The 20,872-nt window shown below is 55.8% G+C and overlaps 1 protein-coding gene across 1 annotated transcript in view; it reads right to left on the bottom strand.

Annotated features, from left to right (window-relative positions):
* The window catches only part of supv3l1 (SUV3-like helicase), a 287,161-nt gene extending 283,209 nt beyond the window's left edge, over window positions 1–3,952 (bottom strand). Inside the window, exon 1 of the mRNA XM_072478761.1 lies at window positions 3,689–3,952. Coding sequence (XP_072334862.1) covers window positions 3,689–3,896 — 208 coding nt within the window. The 5' untranslated portion in view covers window positions 3,897–3,952. The remainder of the gene's footprint in view (window positions 1–3,688) is intronic.
* Between the last annotated feature and the right edge of the window lie 16,920 nt (window positions 3,953–20,872).

Raw genomic sequence — 20,872 nt, 5'->3', positions numbered from 1 at the left:
CCCACCCTCCCCTCACCCCCCCCTCCCCCACACCCCCCCCCTCCCCCCACACCCCCCCCCTCCCCCACACCCCCCCCCTCCCCCACACCCCCCCCCCTCACTCCCCCTCACCCCCCCCCTCCCCCACACCCCCCCCCCTCACTCCCCCTCACCCCCCCCTCCCCTCCCCCACACCCCCCCCCTCCACACCCCCCCCCTCCCCCACACCCCTCCCCCTCCCCCACCCCCCCCCCACACCCCTCCCCCTCCCCCACACCCCCCCCTCCCCCACCCCCCCCCCTCCCCTCCCCCCACCCCCCCCTCCCCCACCCCCCCCTCCCCCTCCCCCACACCCCCCCCTCCCCCACCCCCCCCTCCCCACACCCCCCCTCCCCCTCCCCCACACACACCCCCTCCCCCTCCCCCACACACCCCCCCCTCCCCCACACACCCCCCCCTCCCCCACACACCCCCCCCTCCCCTCCCCCACACACCCCCCCACACACACCCCCCCTCCCCCACACCCCCCCCCCACACACCCCCCCCACACACACCCCCCCCTCCCCCACACACCCCCCCCTCCCCCACACCCCCCCCCCTCCCCACACCCCCCCACACACACCCCCCTCCCCCACACACCCCCCCTCCCCCAACACCCCTCCCACACCCCCCCCCCCCACACCACCCCCACCCACCCCAACACCACCCACCCACCCCCTCCCCCACACCCCCCCCTCCCCCACACACCCCCCACCCCTCCCCTCCCCCACACCCCCCCCTCCTCCCCCACACCCCCCCCTACCCCCCACCCTCCTCCCCCCACACCCCCCCTACCCCCCACCCTCCTCCCCCACCCCCCCCCTCCCCCACACCACCCCCACCCCACACCACCCACCCACCCCCACACCCCCCCTACCCCCCACCCTCCTCCCCCACCCCCCCCCTCCCCCACACCACCCCCACCCCCACACCACACCACCCACCCCCCTCCCCCACACCCCCCCCTCCCCCACACCCCCCCTACCCCCCCACCCTCCTCCCCCACACCCCCCCTACCCCCCACCCTCCTCCCCCACACGCCCCTCCCCCCACACCCCCCTACCCCCCACCCTCCTCCCCACACCCCCCCTCCCCCCCACACCCCCCCTCCCCCCCCCACACACCCCCCCTCCCCCCACCCTCCTCCCCCACACCCCCCCTCCCCCCCACACCCCCCTCCCCCCCACACACCCCCCCTCCCCCCACACACCCCCCTCCTCCCCCCACACCCCCCTCCTCCCCCACACCCCCCCTCCCCCCCACACCCCCCCTCCCCCCCCACACCCCCCCTCCCCCCCACACCCCCCCTCCCCCCCCACACCCCCCCTCCCCCCCCCCCCCACACCCCCCCTCCCCCCCCACACCCCCCCTCCCCCCCTCCCCCTCCCCCCTCCCCCACCCCCCCCCCTCCCCACCACCCCCTCCTCCCCCTCCCCCCTCCCCCCCCCCCTCCCCACCCCCCCCTCCTCCCCCTCCCCCCTCCCCCCCTCCACACCCCCCCCTCCCCCACCCCCTCCCCCACCCCCCCCTCCCCCACCCCACCCCCCCCTCCCCCCTCCCCCCCCCCTCCCCCACCCCCCCCTCCCCCACCCCACCCCCCCCTCCCCCTTCCCCCCCCCCCTCCCCCACCCCACCCCCCCTCCCCCCTCCCCCCCCCTCCCCCCACCCCCCCTCCCCCCTCCCCCCCCCTCCCCCACCCCCCCTCCCCCACCCCCTCCCCCCACCCCCCCTCCCCCCACCCCCTCCCCCCCCCCCCCTCCCCCCACCCCCCCTCCCCCCCCCTCCCCCCTCCCCTCCCCCCCCCCCCTCCCCCCACCCCCCCACCCCCCCCTCCCCCCCCCCCTCCCCCCACCCCCCCACCCCCCCTCCCCCCTCCCCTCCCCTCCCCTCCCCTCCCCCCCTCCCTCCCCTCCCCCTCACCCCCACACCCCCTCACCCCCACACCCCCCCCTCCCCCCTCACCCCCACACCCCCCCTCCCTCCCTCCCCTCCCCCTCACCCCCACACCCCCCCCTCCCCCTCACCCCCACACCCCCCCCTCCCTCCCTCCCCTCCCCCTCACCCCCACACCCCCCCCCCTCCCTCCCCTCCCCCCCCCCCTCCCCCACCCCCCCCTCCCTCCCTCCCCTCCCCCTCACCCCACACCCCCCCCTCCCTCCCTCCCCTCCCCCCCCCCCTCCCCCACCCCCCCCTCCCCTCCCCCCCCCTCCCCCCCCTCCCCTCCCCCCCCCACCCCCACACCCTCCCCCACCCCCACACCCCTCCCCCCTCCCCCACTCCCCACCCCCCCTACTCCCCACCCCCCCTCCCCCCACCCCCACACCCCTCCCCCCCTCCCCCACCACCCCCTCCCCCTCCCCCCCCTCCCCCTCCCCCACCCCCACCCCCCCTCCCCCTCCCCCACCCCCACCTCCCCCTCCCCCACCCCACCTCCCCCTCCCCCACCCCCCCCTCCCCCTCCCCACCCCCACACCCCCCCCACCCCCCCCCCTCCCCCCTCCCCCACCCCCTCCCCCACACCCCCCCCACCCCCCCCACCCCCCCCTCCCCCTCCCCCACCCCCCCCCCTCCCCCTCCCCCACCCCCCACCCCCACCCCCTCACCCCCCCCCACCCCACACCCCCCCCCACTCCCCCTCCCCCCCTCCCCCTCCCCCACCCCCTCACCCCCCCCCTCCCCCTCCCCACCCCCCACCCCCACCCCCTCACCCCCCCCCACCCCCACACCCCCCCCCACTCCCCCTCCCCCCCTCCCCCTCCCCCACCCCCTCACCCCCCCACCCCCTCCCCACCCCCACACCCCCCCCACCCCCTCCCCCACCCCCACACCCCCCCCACCCCCTCCCCCACCCCCACACCCCCCCCACCCCCCTCCCCCACCCCCACACCCCCCCCTCCCCCTCCCCCACCCCCACCTCCCCCTCCCCCACCCCCACACCCCCCCCACCCCCACCTCCCCCCTCCCCCACCCCCCACACCCCCACCCCCACACCCCCCCCCACCCCCACCTCCCCCTCCCCCACCCCCACACCCCCCCCTCCCCCACCCCCACACCCCCCCCTCCCCCTCCCCCACCCCCCCCTCCCCCTCCCCCACCCCCACACCCCCCCTCCCCCACCCCCACCCCCCACCTCCCCCTCCCCCACCCCCACACCCCCCCCTCCCCCACCCCCACCCCCACCTCCCCCTCCCCCACCCCCACACCCCCCCCCCTCCCCCACCTCCCCCTCCCCCACCCCCCCCTCCCCCACCCCACACCCCCCCTCCCCCTCCCCCCACCCCCCCCTCCCCCACCCCCACACCCCCCCCTCCCCCTCCCCCACCCCCCCCTCCCCCACCCCCACACCCCCCCCTCCCCCTCCCCCACCCCCACACCCCCCCCTCCCCCACCCCCTCCCCCTCCCCACCCCCCTCCCCCTCCCCCTCCCCCACCCCCACACCCCCCCTCCCCCACCCCCTCCCCCTCCCCCACCCCCTCCCCCTCCCCCACCCCCTCCCCCTCCCCCTCCCCCACCCCCACACCCCCCCCTCCCCCACCCCCACACCCCCCCCTCCCCCTCCCCCACCCCCACCCCTCCCCCACCCCCACCCCCTCCCCCTCCCCCACCCCCACACCCCCCCCTCCCCTCCCCCTACTCCCCCTCCCCCTACTCCCCCTCCCCCTACTCAACTCTTATTTAGCTCCTTGCTCAGTTCTGCTCCTACGTTTCCCCCGGGCCCGGCTCTCAGAATGGGCGCTAAAGGCACAAACAGCGATGTGTCGGGGGGTTTCGCGCCGCTGCTGCTGCTGCTGCCGATTGCTCGGGGTCGATTGAAGATGCGGCCGGCGGCTTGGAGCGAGGCCGGGCCCAAGATCCTGAGGCCGCGGTGCAGCCACATGGGGACAGTCCGGGTGCCAAGTGCGGACCCGCGCGGACAGTCAAAGCGGCGGCGAATGAGAACAGGCGCTCAGGACAGCTCAGCCCTGCAAAGGACCCCGGGGCCTGGTCTCACCTTGGAGGCAGTAAACCACAAAGTTAAATATAGCCAAAATTCCCCCCCCCCCTCGCCATCACAAAATACAACCCCACCCCCAAAATCACCCAAATCCCAAAATACAAACCTTCCCAAATTTCCCAAAGTGCAAACTGTGAGAAATGAACATTGTGTTGTTTTTACATGTATAATCCTCTGGTTCACAATTAAGACGTCAACAATGAAGCATGATGGGAAAATTAACATGTCAAGTTCTGAGTAAGCTATAGTGAGCGAATTATTATAACGATGTACCAGAATGACCTTCGGGGAAGAACGGAATGAACAATAACAGAACTTGCTAAGCAAGGGGGAGATAGCAGGTGCAAGCAAAGGGCCTCATTCTTATCTTTAACCGCCGGTCCAAGGATGTACCAGGAGCGGATAGAACTCACTATGCAAGGGAGAGACCAAATAAGGGATCACTGATAAGGGAACTGCCCTTTCTATAGTTTGTGGGATGTGTTTCTCAGGGATGGTTTCCCACGGATTGTATTTTCATGGATTGTGTGAATTCTTTGTGTCTCCTATTGCTTACTGGAGGCACCCGCTCTTGCAAGATCGATTGAAATAAATACTTCTTCAGAATTTGACTAAGTGTAAATTATTAACAAGTGAGCGGTGTTTCTCACAATTGGGGGCTCGTGGCCGGTATAGTTTTTCATTCTTGTGACGCCCCGTCTCAAGAGGAACCGAGAAGACGCGTCCCGTTATTTAAACGGTCTCGTACTTCATCTTGAGTGGTTACCCACGGTCAACTGAACACGTTCCTAGGGTAGTCATTCTGAAGAAGCAAGTAACGGATTATAGTGGCAGGCACGCCGTGAGTGAAGTCAGGCAACTCTGTGCACGGAGCAAGGTAAGAAAAACGGCTTTTAAGTACTACCTTTTTTTTTAAATATATTTTATTGACATTTTTTTCCCTGAGCAACATTTTTCCCGCTTACAAAATAAGCGAAACGATAACAGTAACAAAACAGAAATTTTTTAACAATAATAATAATAGTAGTAATAATATACAAGTAACAAAACCTCGTACTCTATTGACCTATACTCAACTGCCTCCCCCCCCCCTCCCCCCCTGGGTTGCTGCTGCTGGTCATCCGTCTTCCCTCTAACGTTCCCCTAGGTAGTCGAGAAATGGCTGCCACCGCCCGGTGAACCCTTGAGCCGATCCTCTCAGGGCAAACTTTATCTGCTCCAGTTTAATAAACCCCGCCATATCGTTTACCCAGGCCTCCAGTCCGGGGGGTTTCGCCTCCTTCCACATGAGTAGGATCCTGCGCCGGGCTACGAGGGACGCAAAGGCCACGACATCGGCCTCTTTCGCCTCCTGCACTCCCGGCTCTTCCGCAACTCCAAATAGAGCTAACCCCCAGCCTGGTTTGACCCGGGCCTTCACCACCTGCGAAATCACTCCCGTCACTCCCTTCCAATACCCTTCCAGTGCCGGGCACGCCCAAAACATATGTGCGTGGTTTGCCGGGCTCCCGCCACACCTTCCACATTTGTCCTCCACTCCAAAGAACCTGCTCAATCTTGCCCCCGTTATGTGTGCTCTATGTAGCACCTTAAATTGAATCAGGCTAAGCCTGGCGCATGAGGAAGAGGAATTTACCCTGCTTAGGGCATCAGCCCACATACCCTCCTCTATCTCCTCCCCTAATTCTTCTTCCCACTTTCTTTTTAGTTCGCCCACCGACTCCTCCCCCTCTTCCCTCATCTCTCTATAAATCTCTGACACCTTGCCCTCTCCGACCCACACCCCTGAAAGCACCCTGTCCTGTATCCCCTGTGTCGGGAGCCGCAGAAATTCCCTCACCTGTTGTCTAGTAAACGCCCTCACCTGCATATATCTCAAGAAATTCCCCCGGGGTAACTTATACTTTTCCTCCAGTGCTCCCAAGCTCGCAAAAGTCCCATCTATGAATAAATCTCCCACCTTCCTAATTCCCATCTGGTACCAGCGCTGAAATCCTCCATCCATTCTTCCTGGGGCGAACCTATGGTTGTTCCTGATAGGGGACCCCACCAGGGCTCCCCGCACCCCTCTCTGTCGCCTCCACTGTCCCCATATGTTCAGTGTTGCCGCCACCACCGGGTTCGTGGTGTACTTTTTCGGTGAGAACGGTAGCGGCGCCGTCACCAGCGCCTCTAGACTCGTCCCTTTACAGGACCTTCTCTCCAGCCTTTTCCACGCCGCTCCCTCACCCTCCATCATCCATCTACGTATCATTGCCACATTGGCGGCCCAATAATAATCTCCCAAATTCGGTAGTGCCAGTCCTCCTCTGTCCCTACTGCGCTGCAGGAACCCCCTCCTTACTCCCGGAACTTTCCCTGCCCACACAAAGCTCGTAATGCTCCTATCTATTTTATTAAAAAAGGTCCTGGTGATTAAAATAGGGAGACATTGAAATACAAATAAGAACCTCGGGAGGACCATCATCTTAATTGCCTGCACCCTGCCCGCCAGCGATAAAGGCTGCATGTCCCACCTCTTAAAGTCCTCCTCCATTTGTTCTACCAGCCGTGTCAGATTAAGTCTGTGCAAGGTTCCCCAGCTCCTAGCGATCTGAATCCCCAAGTATCGGAAGTTTCTTTCCACTTTCCTTAGCGGTAAGCCTTCTATCTCTCTACTCTGGTCCCCTGGATGTATCACATATAATTCACTCTTTAACCTATACCCCGAAAATTCCCCGAACCTCCTCAAGATTCGCATAACCTCTATCATCCCCCCCCGCTGGGTCCAACACGTATAGCAATAGGTCATCCGCGTATAACGAGACTCGGTGTTCTTCTCCCCCTCTAGTCACCCCTCTCCATTTCCTGGAGTCTCTCAACGCCATGGCCAGAGGTTCAATTGCCAGCGCAAACAACAATGGAGACAGCGGGCATCCCTGTCTTGTTCCCCTATATAATCGGAAATACTCCGATCTATGTCGACCTGTAACTACGCTTGCCGTTGGTGCCCCATAAAGTAGTCTAATCCAGCGAATAAATCCGTTCCCAAACCCAAACCTCCTTAACACTTCCCATAAATACTCCCACTCCACCCTATCAAATGCCTTCTCTGCGTCCATTGCCGCCACTATCTCTGCCTCCCCCTCCACTGAGGGCATCATTATCACCCCTAATAGCCGTCGCACGTTAACATTCAATTGTCTCCCTTTTACGAACCCTGTCTGGTCTTCGTGCACCACCCCTGGGACACAGTCCTCTATCCTCGATGCCAGCACCTTTGCTAGCAGTTTGGCATCCATGTTCAATAGTGAAATAGGTCTATAGGACCCACACTGCATCGGATCTTTGTCCCTCTTCAAAATTAGCGATATTGTCGCCTCCGACATTGTCGGGGGTAGTGTCCCCCCTTCCCTGGCCTCATTGAACGTCCTTGCCAACAACGGGGCCAACAAGTCCACATATTTTCTGTAGAATTCCACCGGGAACCCGTCTGGCCCCGGGGCCTTCCCTGCTTGCATGCTTCCCAGTCCCTTAATAACCTCGTCCACCTCAATCGGCGCCCCCAGGCCTGCCACCGCCTGCTCTATTCAGGCCTCTATCGTTTCAGGAATACAGCACCCACTGGTATTCTGGAGAGAGATATAAAACACATAGCCGGATTCTGGACAGTTAGTTGGTTCTGCCTCTTGTGCTGCCAGAATCAAAATTGAAACCTTGGGAAAAGATTCCAATCATCATCTGCTTCAGGTCAGAGCAAAGACTTTTGGATCAATTCATTTGGCCTCCAGCCAATCAATCAGGCCGAGTCCCAGCCCATCACTTCCCCTAATACCGAAAAGTTTGCAACTCCAGTTTAGACCAGCACAGACTTCTGGATTCTTCTATTTGAATTAAAGTTACAGGCTGCTTGCCTTAAAGTGACACAACCATTAATCATTCAGGGATCAAAATAATAACTGCAAAGCAAAAGAAAGGAGAAATAAGGGAATGAACAGGAAGGACCTTTACATACCTCCATCCCTAAATGAATGAGGCTTCAGTGTACGGACACTTCACTATAAGGTACGCAAGACATAAATCACAAACACGTATCCATCCAATCCATTACCATCATACAAGTTCCCTTCCCAGTCTCTACATTGGTAACTAGTTAGCCCTTAAACGCGTGACAAACCATCCTGATGCGCTAAGCGTCAAGAACCACAAAGACATGTGAGACTTTAACTCAGGCTTTAATATACTACAAGGGAGGCTTACCCGACACAGACGACCCCAGACAGAATGGGGGCTGTCCCAGAAGAGGTTCTTATACTGACTCCCGGGGGAGTGGCTAAGGCGGAGCTCTCCGTGGCCAGGTCGGGTTACCTACCAGTGACCGAACCTCTGCAGAGTTACAGTACAATACACAGTATTACAGGGCCACGTTACGCACAACTATTATATACTATGTACAATGGTAGGGAGGTACAGTGGTGTATCACCACATTCACCCCTTGTTTAGAAGGAAGTCCGGGGTGAAAATTTGGAGCAGTGAACAGAGTCCATCAGGAGGTTCCGTGTCGTCAAAGGTCGAGACGAACGATGGGTTTGGTCGATCTCTTTGAACGTCGGAGCTGCGGCGCTGAGGTAGTGTCCGGCGGTATCCGTGCGGTCGGTGGTGCTGGTTCGCGAGGCGGCATGACTTCCCCCACCGCTTCGGCTGGCTCGAGGCGAAACTGCGGGATGACAGCGGCTGGCACGGAGTAGTAACAGGCCGAGGGATTGACGGGAGCAGAGAGGGAGTGGGGTGGAGGTTGCGGGGCGAGGGCGGCAGGGGCCCCAGAGGGGGCCAGGTCCTTGATGGAGACGGTCTCCTCACGCCCGTCGGGGTACGCTATGTACGCGTACTGTGGGTTGGCGTGGAGGAGACGGACTCTCTCCACCAGGGGCTCCGCCTTAGAGGTCCGCACGTGCTTGCGGAGCAGGACGTCTCCCGGGGACAGGAGCCAGGATGGAAGCGATGTCACGGATGCCGATCTCCTGGAGAAGAGAAACATCCGCTCATGAGGGGTAGCATTCGTTGCAGTATATTAAATTGATGCGCTAAGCGTCAAGAACCACAAAGACATGTGAGACTTTAACTCAGGCTTTAATATACTACAAGGGAGGCTTACCCGACACAGACGACCCCAGACAGAATGGGGGCTGTCCCAGAAGAGGTTCTTATACTGACTCCCGGGGGAGTGGCTAAGGCGGAGCTCTCCGTGGCCAGGTCGGGTTACCTACCAGTGACCGAACCTCTGCAGAGTTACAGTACAATACACAGTATTACAGGGCCACGTTACGCACAACTATTATATACTATGTACAATGGTAGGGAGGTACAGTGGTGTATCACCACACATCCACAATCACATTATCCTTTCCAGGGATGTGTACAACTTTTAACATTGAATTGTGATAATAATTAACTCCAAAGGAAGTTTTAAACTTCTCTATAAATGCAAGTGGATTATGGTCTATATAAACTAAGCTCTCCTGATTGTCATGTCAGGCATATACTTCAATGTGCTAGTAGCAAGGCTACTTTTCAATGGTGGAATACCTTCTCTGGCATGACTTAAATTTTTGAAAATATCTCACTGGCCTCTATTCCTGCATTGTCCTAGCCCCAGGTCACTGGCATCTGTTGCCGTTTTAAATGGTCTGCAAAAGTCCAGGATGGCCAGCACAGGTTCGCTTATTAAGATGGCCCTCAACTTCTCAGATGCCTGTTGGCAGTCTGCGGACCACACCATTTGGGGTTGCACAGTGGTTAGCATTGCTGCCTCACAGCTTCAGGGACCCGGGTTCAATTCCGGCCTTGGGTGACTGTCTGTGTGGAGTTTACGCTTTCTCCCCATGTCTGCATGGGTTTCCTCCAGGTGCTCTGGTTTCCTCCCACTGTCCAAGGATATGGAGATTAGGGAGATTGGCTATGTTAAATTACTCCTTAGTGTCCGAAAGGTTAGGTGGAGTTACTGGGACAGGGTGGAGGCATGGGTTTAAATAGGGTGCTAGACAGCTGGTTTGTAATGCAGAACATGGCCAGCAGCGCAGGTTCAATTCCCGTACCAGCTTACCCGGCCAGGTGCCGGAATGTGGCGACTAGGAGCTTTTCACAGTAACTTCATACTTGTGACAATAAAAAAAAGATCTTTCCAAGGGCCAGTACAGACTTGATGGGCTGAATGGCCTCCTCTGCACTGTAGATTCTGTAATTCATTTGCTTCCCTAGCACATTGGTTAGAGGTACGAATTTCCCATAGAATCCGCACGTACCCAGGAACGTCATAATTCCCCGTTTAGTTTTGGGAGCGGTAAAGCAGTCCTGGGCACCACTTGCTCTGTCCCACCACATGGTCTAAATAGGTGAGGTTTGGCTTGGCAAACTTGCTTTTGGTCAAACTAATCACCAGCCTGTCCAACTCCAGTTGTTTGAATAGCTCCTCCAATTGCTCCAGATGTTCTGTCCACGTGTTACTATACATCGTTGCAAGTAGACCACGCAAGCATGCCAACCACTACATATGCCATTGGAATACTGCTGGTGTATTTTTGAGTCCAAATGGAATTACCTTGCATTGAAACAATCCTCGGGGCATTACAAAAGCAGATACCTCCCTCACCCTCGCCCTGGGTGTTAGCGGGACCTGCCATTACCTTTCAACAGACCAATCTTTGACAGGAATGAGGCATTACCTATTCTATCAATGTAGTCCTCTAATAGAACATAGAACATACAGTGCAGAAGGAGGCCATTCGGCCCATCAGGCCTGCACCGACCCACCCAAGCCCTCACTTCCACCCTATCCCCGTAACCCAATAATCCCTCTTCAGGGATTTGGTCACTAAGGGCAATTTATCATGGCCAATCCACCAAATCTGCACATCTTTGGACTGTGGGAGGAAACCGGAGCACCCGGAGGAAACCCACGCAGACACGGGGAGAACGTGCAGACTCCGCACAGACAGTGACCCAGCGGGGAATCGGACCTGGGACCCTGGCACTGTGAAGCCACAGTGCTACCATGCTGCCCGTCTTGGAAGTGGATATGAATCTGTTGTGGTGATGGCATTTATTTTCCAGTAATCTATGCAGAACCATGTGGTTCCATCATCTTAGACACTAATACTACTGACAAGCTCCAGTTACTCCTACTGGCCTCAATTACGTCATTTTTCAACATATATTGGATCTCTGCCTTTACTAGGGTGGGTATTGCTTTATCTGTTAGAGTTTCCGATGTCTACATCATGACTAGTTAATGGAGTGCAGCCTGCGGTGTCCGTACAAATCTGTTGATATTTTCCCACTGTCTTTATCAGATATTTCAGCTGTTCTCCTTCTAAATAGGCAAACTGGGCCTCTAATTGTCCTAGGATGTCTGTTTTTGTTAATCGCACTACCGGAAGGTTACTCTGAGTACCGTCTCCCTCTTCTCCTATCTCACTCTTCCCATTACTATCTTCTTCCACTATTTGTACCACCTGGCACATTTTTCCCGTTCCATCCTCCTCCCTAATATTTCTTTAACATGTTTATATGGCACAACGGGTTCTTCTAACGGTGTGGAGTACTGATTAAGTAAGTTACCTTACTCACTTTACGCAAGGGAGATATTAGGAAATTGGGTTCAGAAATGGGAATCGAAAATGTAGATGAAACTTGGGGGTTAAACAGACTGAGGAAAAAGAGTGCCAGCACAGAGTCGGATGAATACACCCACATCTGGCATGCGTTACATTGGCCCATTCAAACTTAAACTCGTGGGAATACACAGGATGGCCCTGTTCAGCAAGGGTGAGACACTCAAGATCATTGTTCTTCAGGACACTCCTGTCTGACCAGCTATAAAACCTATTACAGAGTCTGATGGCCCCTTTATCTGTCAATGGGAGGTTAATTGCATATCAATAGCATGGCTCTGTTCTTTTGTATGATTGGGAATGGGGCCATCAAACAACCAAGATAACCTATGTTTGAGAGTCTGGGTGGAGCTCAGAGAAAGAGAGAGAAAAATCCTGTTTTGGACAGGTACAGGGAGAAGGCTTTGGAAAGAGGGGTCATGAAAGTTGCCACTGAAGCAGTCTTTGGAAAAGGGTTCTGAAAGAATTGCTCTAAAAGAAAAATTGCTCTTAAATGTAAGTATCACCTTTGCCTGTCTGTGTAAGTGGAACGAGAGCTGCATGTTCATATGCTGTTTAATGGGAACGAGTGTGTTAAGGTTAAGAAATTACATGTTGAATTTTAAAAGTTTAAATATTGTTTTTTTCTTTTGTTTTAATAAAGTTTGTTTTATAAAATAACCAAGCGCTATTTCTTATATTATCACTCCTAGAACGAATTCCACACTAACTTAAAAACGTTATGGTCTCGTCCAGTGTCTCGGCCACCGTTGAGAGCTGACCAGGCATCTGTAACAAATTGGGAGCTCGTGGCCGGGATATTCTTAAATATAATTCCTAATTTGGCTTGGGGTTATCGAATATAAAGACAATGTGTATGTGGATCAATTGCATTCTTTCAGGGTTTGAAATATTGAATAAGGAGTGACAGGAGATGGCCCTTGAATTGTGGGGGTGGGGGGAATCACTTGGGAGGATTTGCAAGGGGAATCAAAAGCAAAGCTTTTGAGTTTGGCAGAGAAACTGCAGTTAGCACTGCCAAAGGGGACTAAGACATCTTACTCTTACCTGTGGCTATTAGAATTAGCTCAAATCCAATTAAAAATGAAAGATTTGGCAATGCAGCAAAAACCGAGAGAAATGGAGTTGGAAAACAAGCCAAAGAAAAAGCGAGGGTATTTTAAAGGAAAATGGAGAAGGAAAGATCAGCAAAGGAAGAAAGATAGAGATTGGCCATGGCAGAAGAAAAGGAAAAAGTCTCTAATTTGAACTTTGAAAACTGGCAATACAAGGAGCGCAACAATGTAAAGTGTTGGAGGGCAAAGCTGGAGCTGAGGAAGTTTTAGGGGCAGAGGAAATACCCCTAGTCAAAGGTTCAGTAGGGACATTTTTAAATATGTGCAAGCCTTGCTTGCCAATATTCGATGAGAACAATGAAATGAAATGAAAATCGCTTATTGTCACAAGTAGGCTTCAAATGAAGTTACTGTGAAAAGCCCCTAGTCGCCACATTCCGGCGCCTATTCGGGGAGGCTGGTACGGGAATTGAACCGTGCTGCTGGCCTGCCTTGGTCTGCTTTCAAAGCCAGGGATTTAGCCCTGTGCTAAACAGCCCCAGGTCGATGCGCATTTCATATCCTTTGAGAAAGTAGCTAAACAATGGAATTGACCAAAGACCATGTGGGTAGTGCTGGATCAAAAAGGTTGGTAGGTAGAGCTAGTAATGTGTTTGCCACACTATTAGAGAAGGTATCTGGGGATTAGGAGATGGTGAAGAAAGCCATATTTAAAAAAAAAAAAATTCAGAATCCCCAATTATTTTTTTTCCCAATTAAGGGCAATTTAGCGTGGCCAATCCACCTAACCTGCACATCTTCGGGTTGTGGGGGTGAAACCCACACACACATGGGAAGAATGCAAACTCATCACGGGCAGTGGGATCGAACCCGGACCCTCAGCACCATAGGCAGCAGTGCTAACCACTGCACCACCCAAGGGAAGAAAGCCGATGAACTAGTGCCAGAAGCATACAGACAGAAGTTTAGAAATCTTAAGAAAAGAACCAGGTCAGACCTGTATAGAATTTGAAAGAATTAAACAAGCTAATTTCAATAGGTGGACAGGAGCACTAAAAATAAATCAATTGGGACTTCCGGTGGTGGCGATGTGTGAGTGAGCCGCACATTCGATGGCTCTCACTCCGGCGGGATTTGAGGACCTGGTTCCCCAGTTTTGCGGTACTGCGGAGCGCTGGAAAGACGGCCACGGAGATGCTGAGGAACAGGCAGAGCTGCATGGAACCATGGGAAAGCAGAAAGCAGCAGTCATTGGCAAATAGGGTTAAGGAAAATCCCAAGGCTTTTTACACGTACATAAAAAGCAAGAGGCCAGGGAAAGAGTTGGCCCACTGAAGGATAGGCAAGGGAATCTATGTGTGGAGCGAGAGGAAATGGGCGAGGTACTAAATGAATACTTTGCATCAGTATTCACCATAGAGAAGGAATTGGTGGATGTTGAGTCTGGAGAAGGGTGTGTAGATAGCCTGGGTCACATTGAGATCCCAAAAGACATGTGGCGGGATTCTCCACTCCCGCGTCGAAGTGCCCACGCCGTCGTGAACGCCGTTGAGGTTCACGACAGCGTGAAACGGCCCCTATCCCGACCGATTCAGGGCCCGATAATGGGCTAGGAGCGGGGCCGCGTCATTTACATGCGCCAGGCCTTGTCGCCACGTAAAGGCGGCGCCGCATACATGACGCGGGCGGCACCGCATAACTGGCGTCACCCGCGCATGCGTGGTTGCCGTCCTCTCCGAGTCCGCCCGGCAAGAACATGTCAGACGGATCTTGCAGGGCTGCGGAAGAAAGGAGGTCCTCCTTCAGAGAGGACGGCCCGACGATCGGTGGGCACCGATCGCGGGCCAGACCCCATTTGAGGCCCCGCAGGCCGCCCCCCCAGCGTTCCCACGCTGTTCCCACTGGCAGCGACCAGGTGTGGACGGCGCCGGGGGGAACCCGCCGTTTTGGCCTGGCCGCTCGGCCCATCCGGGCCTGAGAATAGCAGGGGTGCCGGAGAATCGCCATTTTGGTTGTCCCGGGCGATTCTCCGGCCTGCGCCGTGGGGAACTCGGCGGGGCCGTTCTCGCCGCTTGGGAGAATCACGGGAGGGCGTTGGACCGGCGTTGCAGGGAAATTCGGCGACCCAGGCGATTCTCCCAACCGGCGCGGGAGTGGAGAATCCCGCCCAAGGTGTTGGGCGTCTTGAAAAATATTAAGGTAGGTAAGTCCCCAGGGCCTGATGGGATCTACCCCAGAATACTGAAGGAGGCTAGAGAGGAAATTGCTGAGGCCTTGACAGAAATCTTTGGATCCTCACTGTCTTCAGGTGATGTCCCGGAGGACTGGAGAATAGCCAATGTTGTTCCTCTGTTTAAGAAGGGAAGCAAGGATAATCCAGGGAACTACAGGCCGGTGAGCCTTACGTCAGTGGTAGGGAAATTACTGGAGAGAATTCTTCGAGACAGGATCTACTCCCATTTGGAAGCAAATGAACGTATTAGTGAGAGGCAGCATGGTTTTGTGTAGGGGAGGTCGTGTCTCACTAACTTGATAGAGTTTTTCAAAGAGGTCACAAAGATGATTGATGCAGGTAGGGCAGTGGATGTTGTCTATATGGACTTCGGTAAGGCCTTTGACAAGGTCCCTCATGGTAGACTAGTACAAATGGTGAAGTCACACGGGATCAGGGGTGAGCTGGCAAGGTGGATACAGAACTGGCTAGGTCATAGAAGGCAAAGAGTAGCAATGGAAGGATGCTTTTCTAATTGGAGGGCTGTGACTAGTGGTGTTCCACAGGGATCAGTGCTGGGACCTTTGCTGTTTGTAGTATATATAAATGATTTGGAGAAAATGTATCTGGTCTGATTAGTAGGTTTGCAGACGACACAAAGGTTGGTGGAATTGCGGATAGCGATCAGGACTGTCAGAGGATACAGCAGGATTTAGATTGTTTGGAGACTTGGGTGGAGAGATGGCAGATGGAGTTTAATCCGGACAAATGTGAGCTAATGCATTTTGGAAGGTCTAATGCAGGTAGGGAATATACAGTGAATGGTAGAACCCTCAAGAGTATTGAAAGTCAGAGAGATCTAGGAGTACAGGTCCACAGGTCACTGAAAGGGGCAACACAGGTGGAGAAGGTAGTCAAAAAGGCATAGGGCATGCTTGCCTTCATTGGCTGGGGCATTGAGTATAAGAATTGGCAAGTCATGTTGCAGCTGTATAGAACCTTAGTTAGGCCACACTTGGAGTATAGTGTTCAATTCTGGTCACCACACTACCAGAAGGATGTGGAGGCTTTCGAGAGGGTGCAGAAGAGATTTACCAGAATGTTGCCTGGTATGGAGGGCATTAGCTATGAGGAGCGGTTGAATAAACTCGGTTTGTTCTCACTAGAACGAAGGAGGTTGAGGGGCGACCTGATAGAGGTCTACAAAATTATGAGGGGCATAGACAGAGTGGATAGTCAGAGGCTTTTCCCCGGGGTAGAGGGGTCAATTACGAGGGGGCATAGGTTTAAGGTGAGAGGGGCAAGGTTTAGAGTAGATGTACGAGGCAAGTTTTTTACGCAGAGGGTAGTGGGTGCCTGGAACTCGCTACCGGAGGAGGTGGTGGAAGCAGGGACGATAGTGACATTTAAGGGGCATCTTGACAAATACATGAATAGGATGGGAAAAGAGGGATACGGACCCAGGAAGTGTAGAAGATTGTCGTTTAGTTGGGCAGCATGGTCGGCGAGGGCTTGGAGGGCCGAAGGGCCTGTTCCTGTGCTGTACTTTTCTTTGTTCTTTGTTCTTTGAAAACGGGAGAGGAAAGCACAAAGGCAAGGCGCAGGGAAGCTAACCCAGGAACAAAGATGGCAGACCTACCGACCTCGGACCCGGCGATCCAGCAAGCGCTGGAAAACGTGCTGCAGGTGATAAAAAGCAGTTTTGAATCGTTGAAGCGGGATAACTTGGACCCACTTCAGAAGGTAGCGGATCAATTGGACCAGAGATTGGATGCCCAGGACAAAAAAGTTAAGGAGCTGAGAGAGGCGGTGGAGGAGCAGGCGGACGCGCAGACGATTGCTGCGCTAGATGTCGATGGGTTGAAGGAGAGACAGAGAAGACTGCTGGACAGAGTAGAGGAGCTGGAAAATCTGAGGATCATCGGCCTCCTGGAGGAGGCTGAGGGAGCCAATGCCACAGCGTTTGTGGCTGACCTGTTGATGCAGCTGATGGGGTCTGACTCCTTTCCGCGACCTCTGGAGCTGGAGGGGGCACATAGAGTACAGGTGAGGCAGATGCGTCCAGGCCCCCCCCCCCCCCTGTCCGATGGTGATCTTTTTACACAGGTTTGTGGAGAAGGAGCGGGTGTTGCAGTGGGCAAAGAGCGCTAAGAGCAACCCGTGGAATAACAGTGTTCTTCGCATTTATCAGGACCTCAGCCAGGAGGTGGCCAGGCGTCGAGCAGCCTTTAAACAAGTTAAGGAGGTGTTATTTAAAAAGTACGTGAAGTTTGGTCTGCACTTCCCGGCTCGTCCTTGGGCCACGCATCAGGGCCAACACCACTACTTCTCCGAGCCCGAAGAAACGATGGACTTCGCGAGGGATCAGGGGCTGGTCCCGAAAAAAGGACCCACGGACGCAAGCTAGGGTCCGAGAGTTACCGTTTGGGGGATGCCTGCTGTGCCTGGACCGACGGTCGACTGTTTACTGCTTTAAAGGTGCCATGTGTTGTATTTTTGGGCAGCTTTTGCCTACTGGTCCCCCTCTCGTATGCTCTTTTTTTTCTTTTCTCTTTTTTCTGCTGCTGTTGGTATCTTTCATCGTGTCCACTGGGTGTGCTGGAGCCCTCATTGTCACATAAAGGTGGCCGGTAAGCAATGGGGATTAAAGATGTTGGTTGGGGGTTTTTATGTCTATGGTTTTTATGTTTGTTTTGGGTGGGTATATACGGGTACTGTGTTACTGTGCTGCTATTTTATTAAAGACTCAGAAAGGGACGTGGGATAATATTTATCTGTGCACACAGCTGGAACTGTATTGTACCTGGAGCAGCTGTTTGATGTTTCCAGCTTGTTTGATCTTTCCCATTTTCGTGAGACTGCTCCAGTGGGTCGGAGTGGGGGATGGTGTGTTGATGAGTGGGGAGATGAGGTCGGGGAAACAATGGGGGTGAGACAAGTGGGCGACGGAGGGATGAGTCACCGGGTTAGCAGATTTGCTAGTTAAGGGAGTCAGGTGGGGGGGGGTGGTGAATACAGCCAGTAGATGGCAGGGGTGGGGCTATTGGGAGATGTTGCTGGGGGGGGGTTATTCTGCTGATGTGGGAGGGGTCTGAAGTAGGTAATGGAGAGGAGGTCGGGGTGGAGGCGGCCAAGAGCGGCGTGGAGCATGGGCCGGGGGCGGGCCCAAGAAAGGTTATGGCTGACCGGCGTGGGGGTGGCGGTGTTCCCCCCAACCAGGCTGATCACCTGGAATGTCAGAGGACTAAATGGGCCAGTCAAAAGGGCATGTGTGTTCGCGCACTTGTGGACTCTAAAGGCAGACATAATTATGTTGCAGGGGACACATTTGAAAGTGTCTGACCAGACTAGGCTAAGGAAGGGCTGGATCAGCCAGGTCTTCCACTCGGGCTTGGATTCTAAGTCCAGGGGGGTAGCAATTATGATCAATAAGCAGGTTCAATTTGAGGTGGAGGGGGTAATCACAGACAGCGGGGGCAGATTCCTTATGGTAAGGGGCAAGCTGGAGGGGAGGAGAGTGGTGCTGGTGAACATATATGCTCCGAACTGGGATGAAGCTGACTTTATTAAAAGAGTGCTAGGGAAGATCCCAGACCTAGACTCACGCATGTTGATGATGGGGGAGGGGGGACTTTAATACGGTCCTCGACCCGGGGCTAGACCGGTCATGCCTCAGAACGGGTAGGCTCCCAGCAATGGCAAGGGAGCTGAAAGGATTAATGGAGCAAATGGGGGCAGTGGACCCATGGAGAGCCAGACAGCCGACCGGAAGGGGCTACTCGTTCTACTCGCATGTTCATAAAGTATACTCTAGGATTGATTTCTTTATCTTGAGCAGGGACTGTGTAGGGGAGGTAAAGAATACGGAATACTCGGCAATCACTATCTCGGACCATGCCCCGCACTGGGTGGACCTGCAGTCGGTGGGGCGAATTACCAACGCCCGCAATGGAGGTTAGACGTAGGACTGTTGTCGGAGGAGGGGATATGTGAGAGACTGCGGAAGTGTATGCAAAATTACTTACAGGTGAACGATACAGGGGAGGTTTCAGCAGCGACCCTGTGGGAGGCGCTGAAGTCAGTCGTGAGGGGGGAGCTGATCTCAATTCAGGCTCACAGGGATAGGGCGGACGGAGCAGAAATGGATAGATTGGTTAAGGAGATTCACCGGATAGACGATGAGCATGCGGAGTCCCCGGGGGAGGACTTACTCAGGGAAAGACGGAGACTGCAGGCGGAACTGGGAGTGCTATCCACGAGTAGGGCCGTGGAACAACTTAGGAAGGCAAGGGGAGTGGTGTATGAGCATGGGGAGAAGGCCAGCAGATTGCTAGCGCAGCAACTCAGGAAGAGGGAGGCGGCCAGGGAAATAAGTAGAGTGGTGGAAGGGAAGGGGAGCAGAGTGGAGGACCTGTCAGGACTGAATAACGTATTTCGGGACTTTTATAGTAAGCTTTACACTTCAGAACCCCGGGAGGAGCCAGAGGAGATGAAACGGTTCCTGGACGGACTAACCTTCCCAAAAGTAGGCGGGTGACTAGTGGACGGGCTGGGAGCCCCGATTAGAGCAGAAGGAGGTACTGGGGGGGCCTAAAGGCCATGCAGTCGGGGAAAGCCCTGGGGCTGGATGGATACCCAGTAGAGTTTTACAAAATGTTCTCGGAGATAGTGGGACCGGTCCTGACGAGGGTTTGTAATGAAGCAAGGGACAGAAGGACTCTGCCTCCGACGATGTCACAAGCCACCATCTTGCTGATATTAAAGTGGAACAAGGACCCGGAATCCTGTGGGTCATACAGGCCAATCTCCCTGATCAATGTGGATGCCAAGTTCCTGGCCGAGGTCCCAGCAATTAGAATTGAGGACTGCATACCGGAGGTGATTGAGTCAACCAAACAGGGTTTGTGAAAGGCAGGCAGCTGACAGCCAACTTGAGAAGATTGCTTAATGTGATTATGATGCCCCCGACGGGCAAGGAGGTGGAGGTAGTGGTGGCAATGGACGCTGAGAAGGCCTTCGACCGGTTGGAGTGGGACTATTTGTGGGAGTTACTCGGATGGTTTGGGTTCGGGGAGGGACTGGTTAATTGGGTCAGAGTATTGTACCAGGCCCCAAAAGCTAGCATAAGGACGAACAGGATAATGTCAGATTACTTCAGACTACATCGCCGGACCAGACAGGGATGCCCACTCTCCCCGTTGCTGTTCGCGCTGGCCATAGAACCGTTGGCGAGTGCGCTGAGAGCTGCAAAGTGGTGGAAGGGAATGACTAAGGGGGGGGGGGGGGCGGGGTGGAGAGAGAGGTGGAGCACAGGGTCTCTCTCTATGCGGATGACCTGCTCCTGTATGTGTCGGACCCAGTGGCCGGGATGGAAAATATACTGGAAACATTGAGGAAGTTCGGCCGGTTTTCAGGGTACAAATTAAATATGGCCAAGAGTGAGATGTTTGTAGTGCAGACAAGGGGCCAGGAGAATAGGCTGAAGGAGCTGCCATTTAGGCTGATTGGGGAAAGTTTCCAGTACTTGGGAATACAGGTGGCACGAGACTGGGGCAGGTTGCATAAGTTAAATTTGACTAGAGTGGTGGAACAAATGAAGAGGGAGTTTCGGAGATGGGATGCACTCCCACTGTCACTTGCGGGAAGGGTGCAGGCAGTAAAGATGACAATCCTCCCTAGATTCCTGTTCATCTTCCAGTACCTCCCGATCTTTATCCCACGGTCCTTCTTCAAAAGGACCGGCAAAATCATCATGAGCTTTGTCTGGGTGGGAAAATCCCCATGGTTAAGGAAGGCGATGCTTGAAAAGAGCCGCAGCGAGGGGGGACTGGCATTGCTGAATCTGATCAACTACTACTGGGCGACTAACATAGCCATGATAAGGAAGTGGATGGTGGGTACGGGGTCTGTCTGGGAGTGGGTGGAGTTGGCTTCATGCAGGG

The sequence above is a fragment of the Scyliorhinus torazame genome, chromosome 16 (genome assembly GCF_047496885.1).
Source record: "Scyliorhinus torazame isolate Kashiwa2021f chromosome 16, sScyTor2.1, whole genome shotgun sequence".
Classification (NCBI taxonomy): domain Eukaryota; kingdom Metazoa; phylum Chordata; class Chondrichthyes; order Carcharhiniformes; family Scyliorhinidae; genus Scyliorhinus; species Scyliorhinus torazame.
The sequence above is the reverse complement of the archived record's forward strand: the minus strand, read 5'-3'. Positions and strand labels throughout refer to the sequence as shown.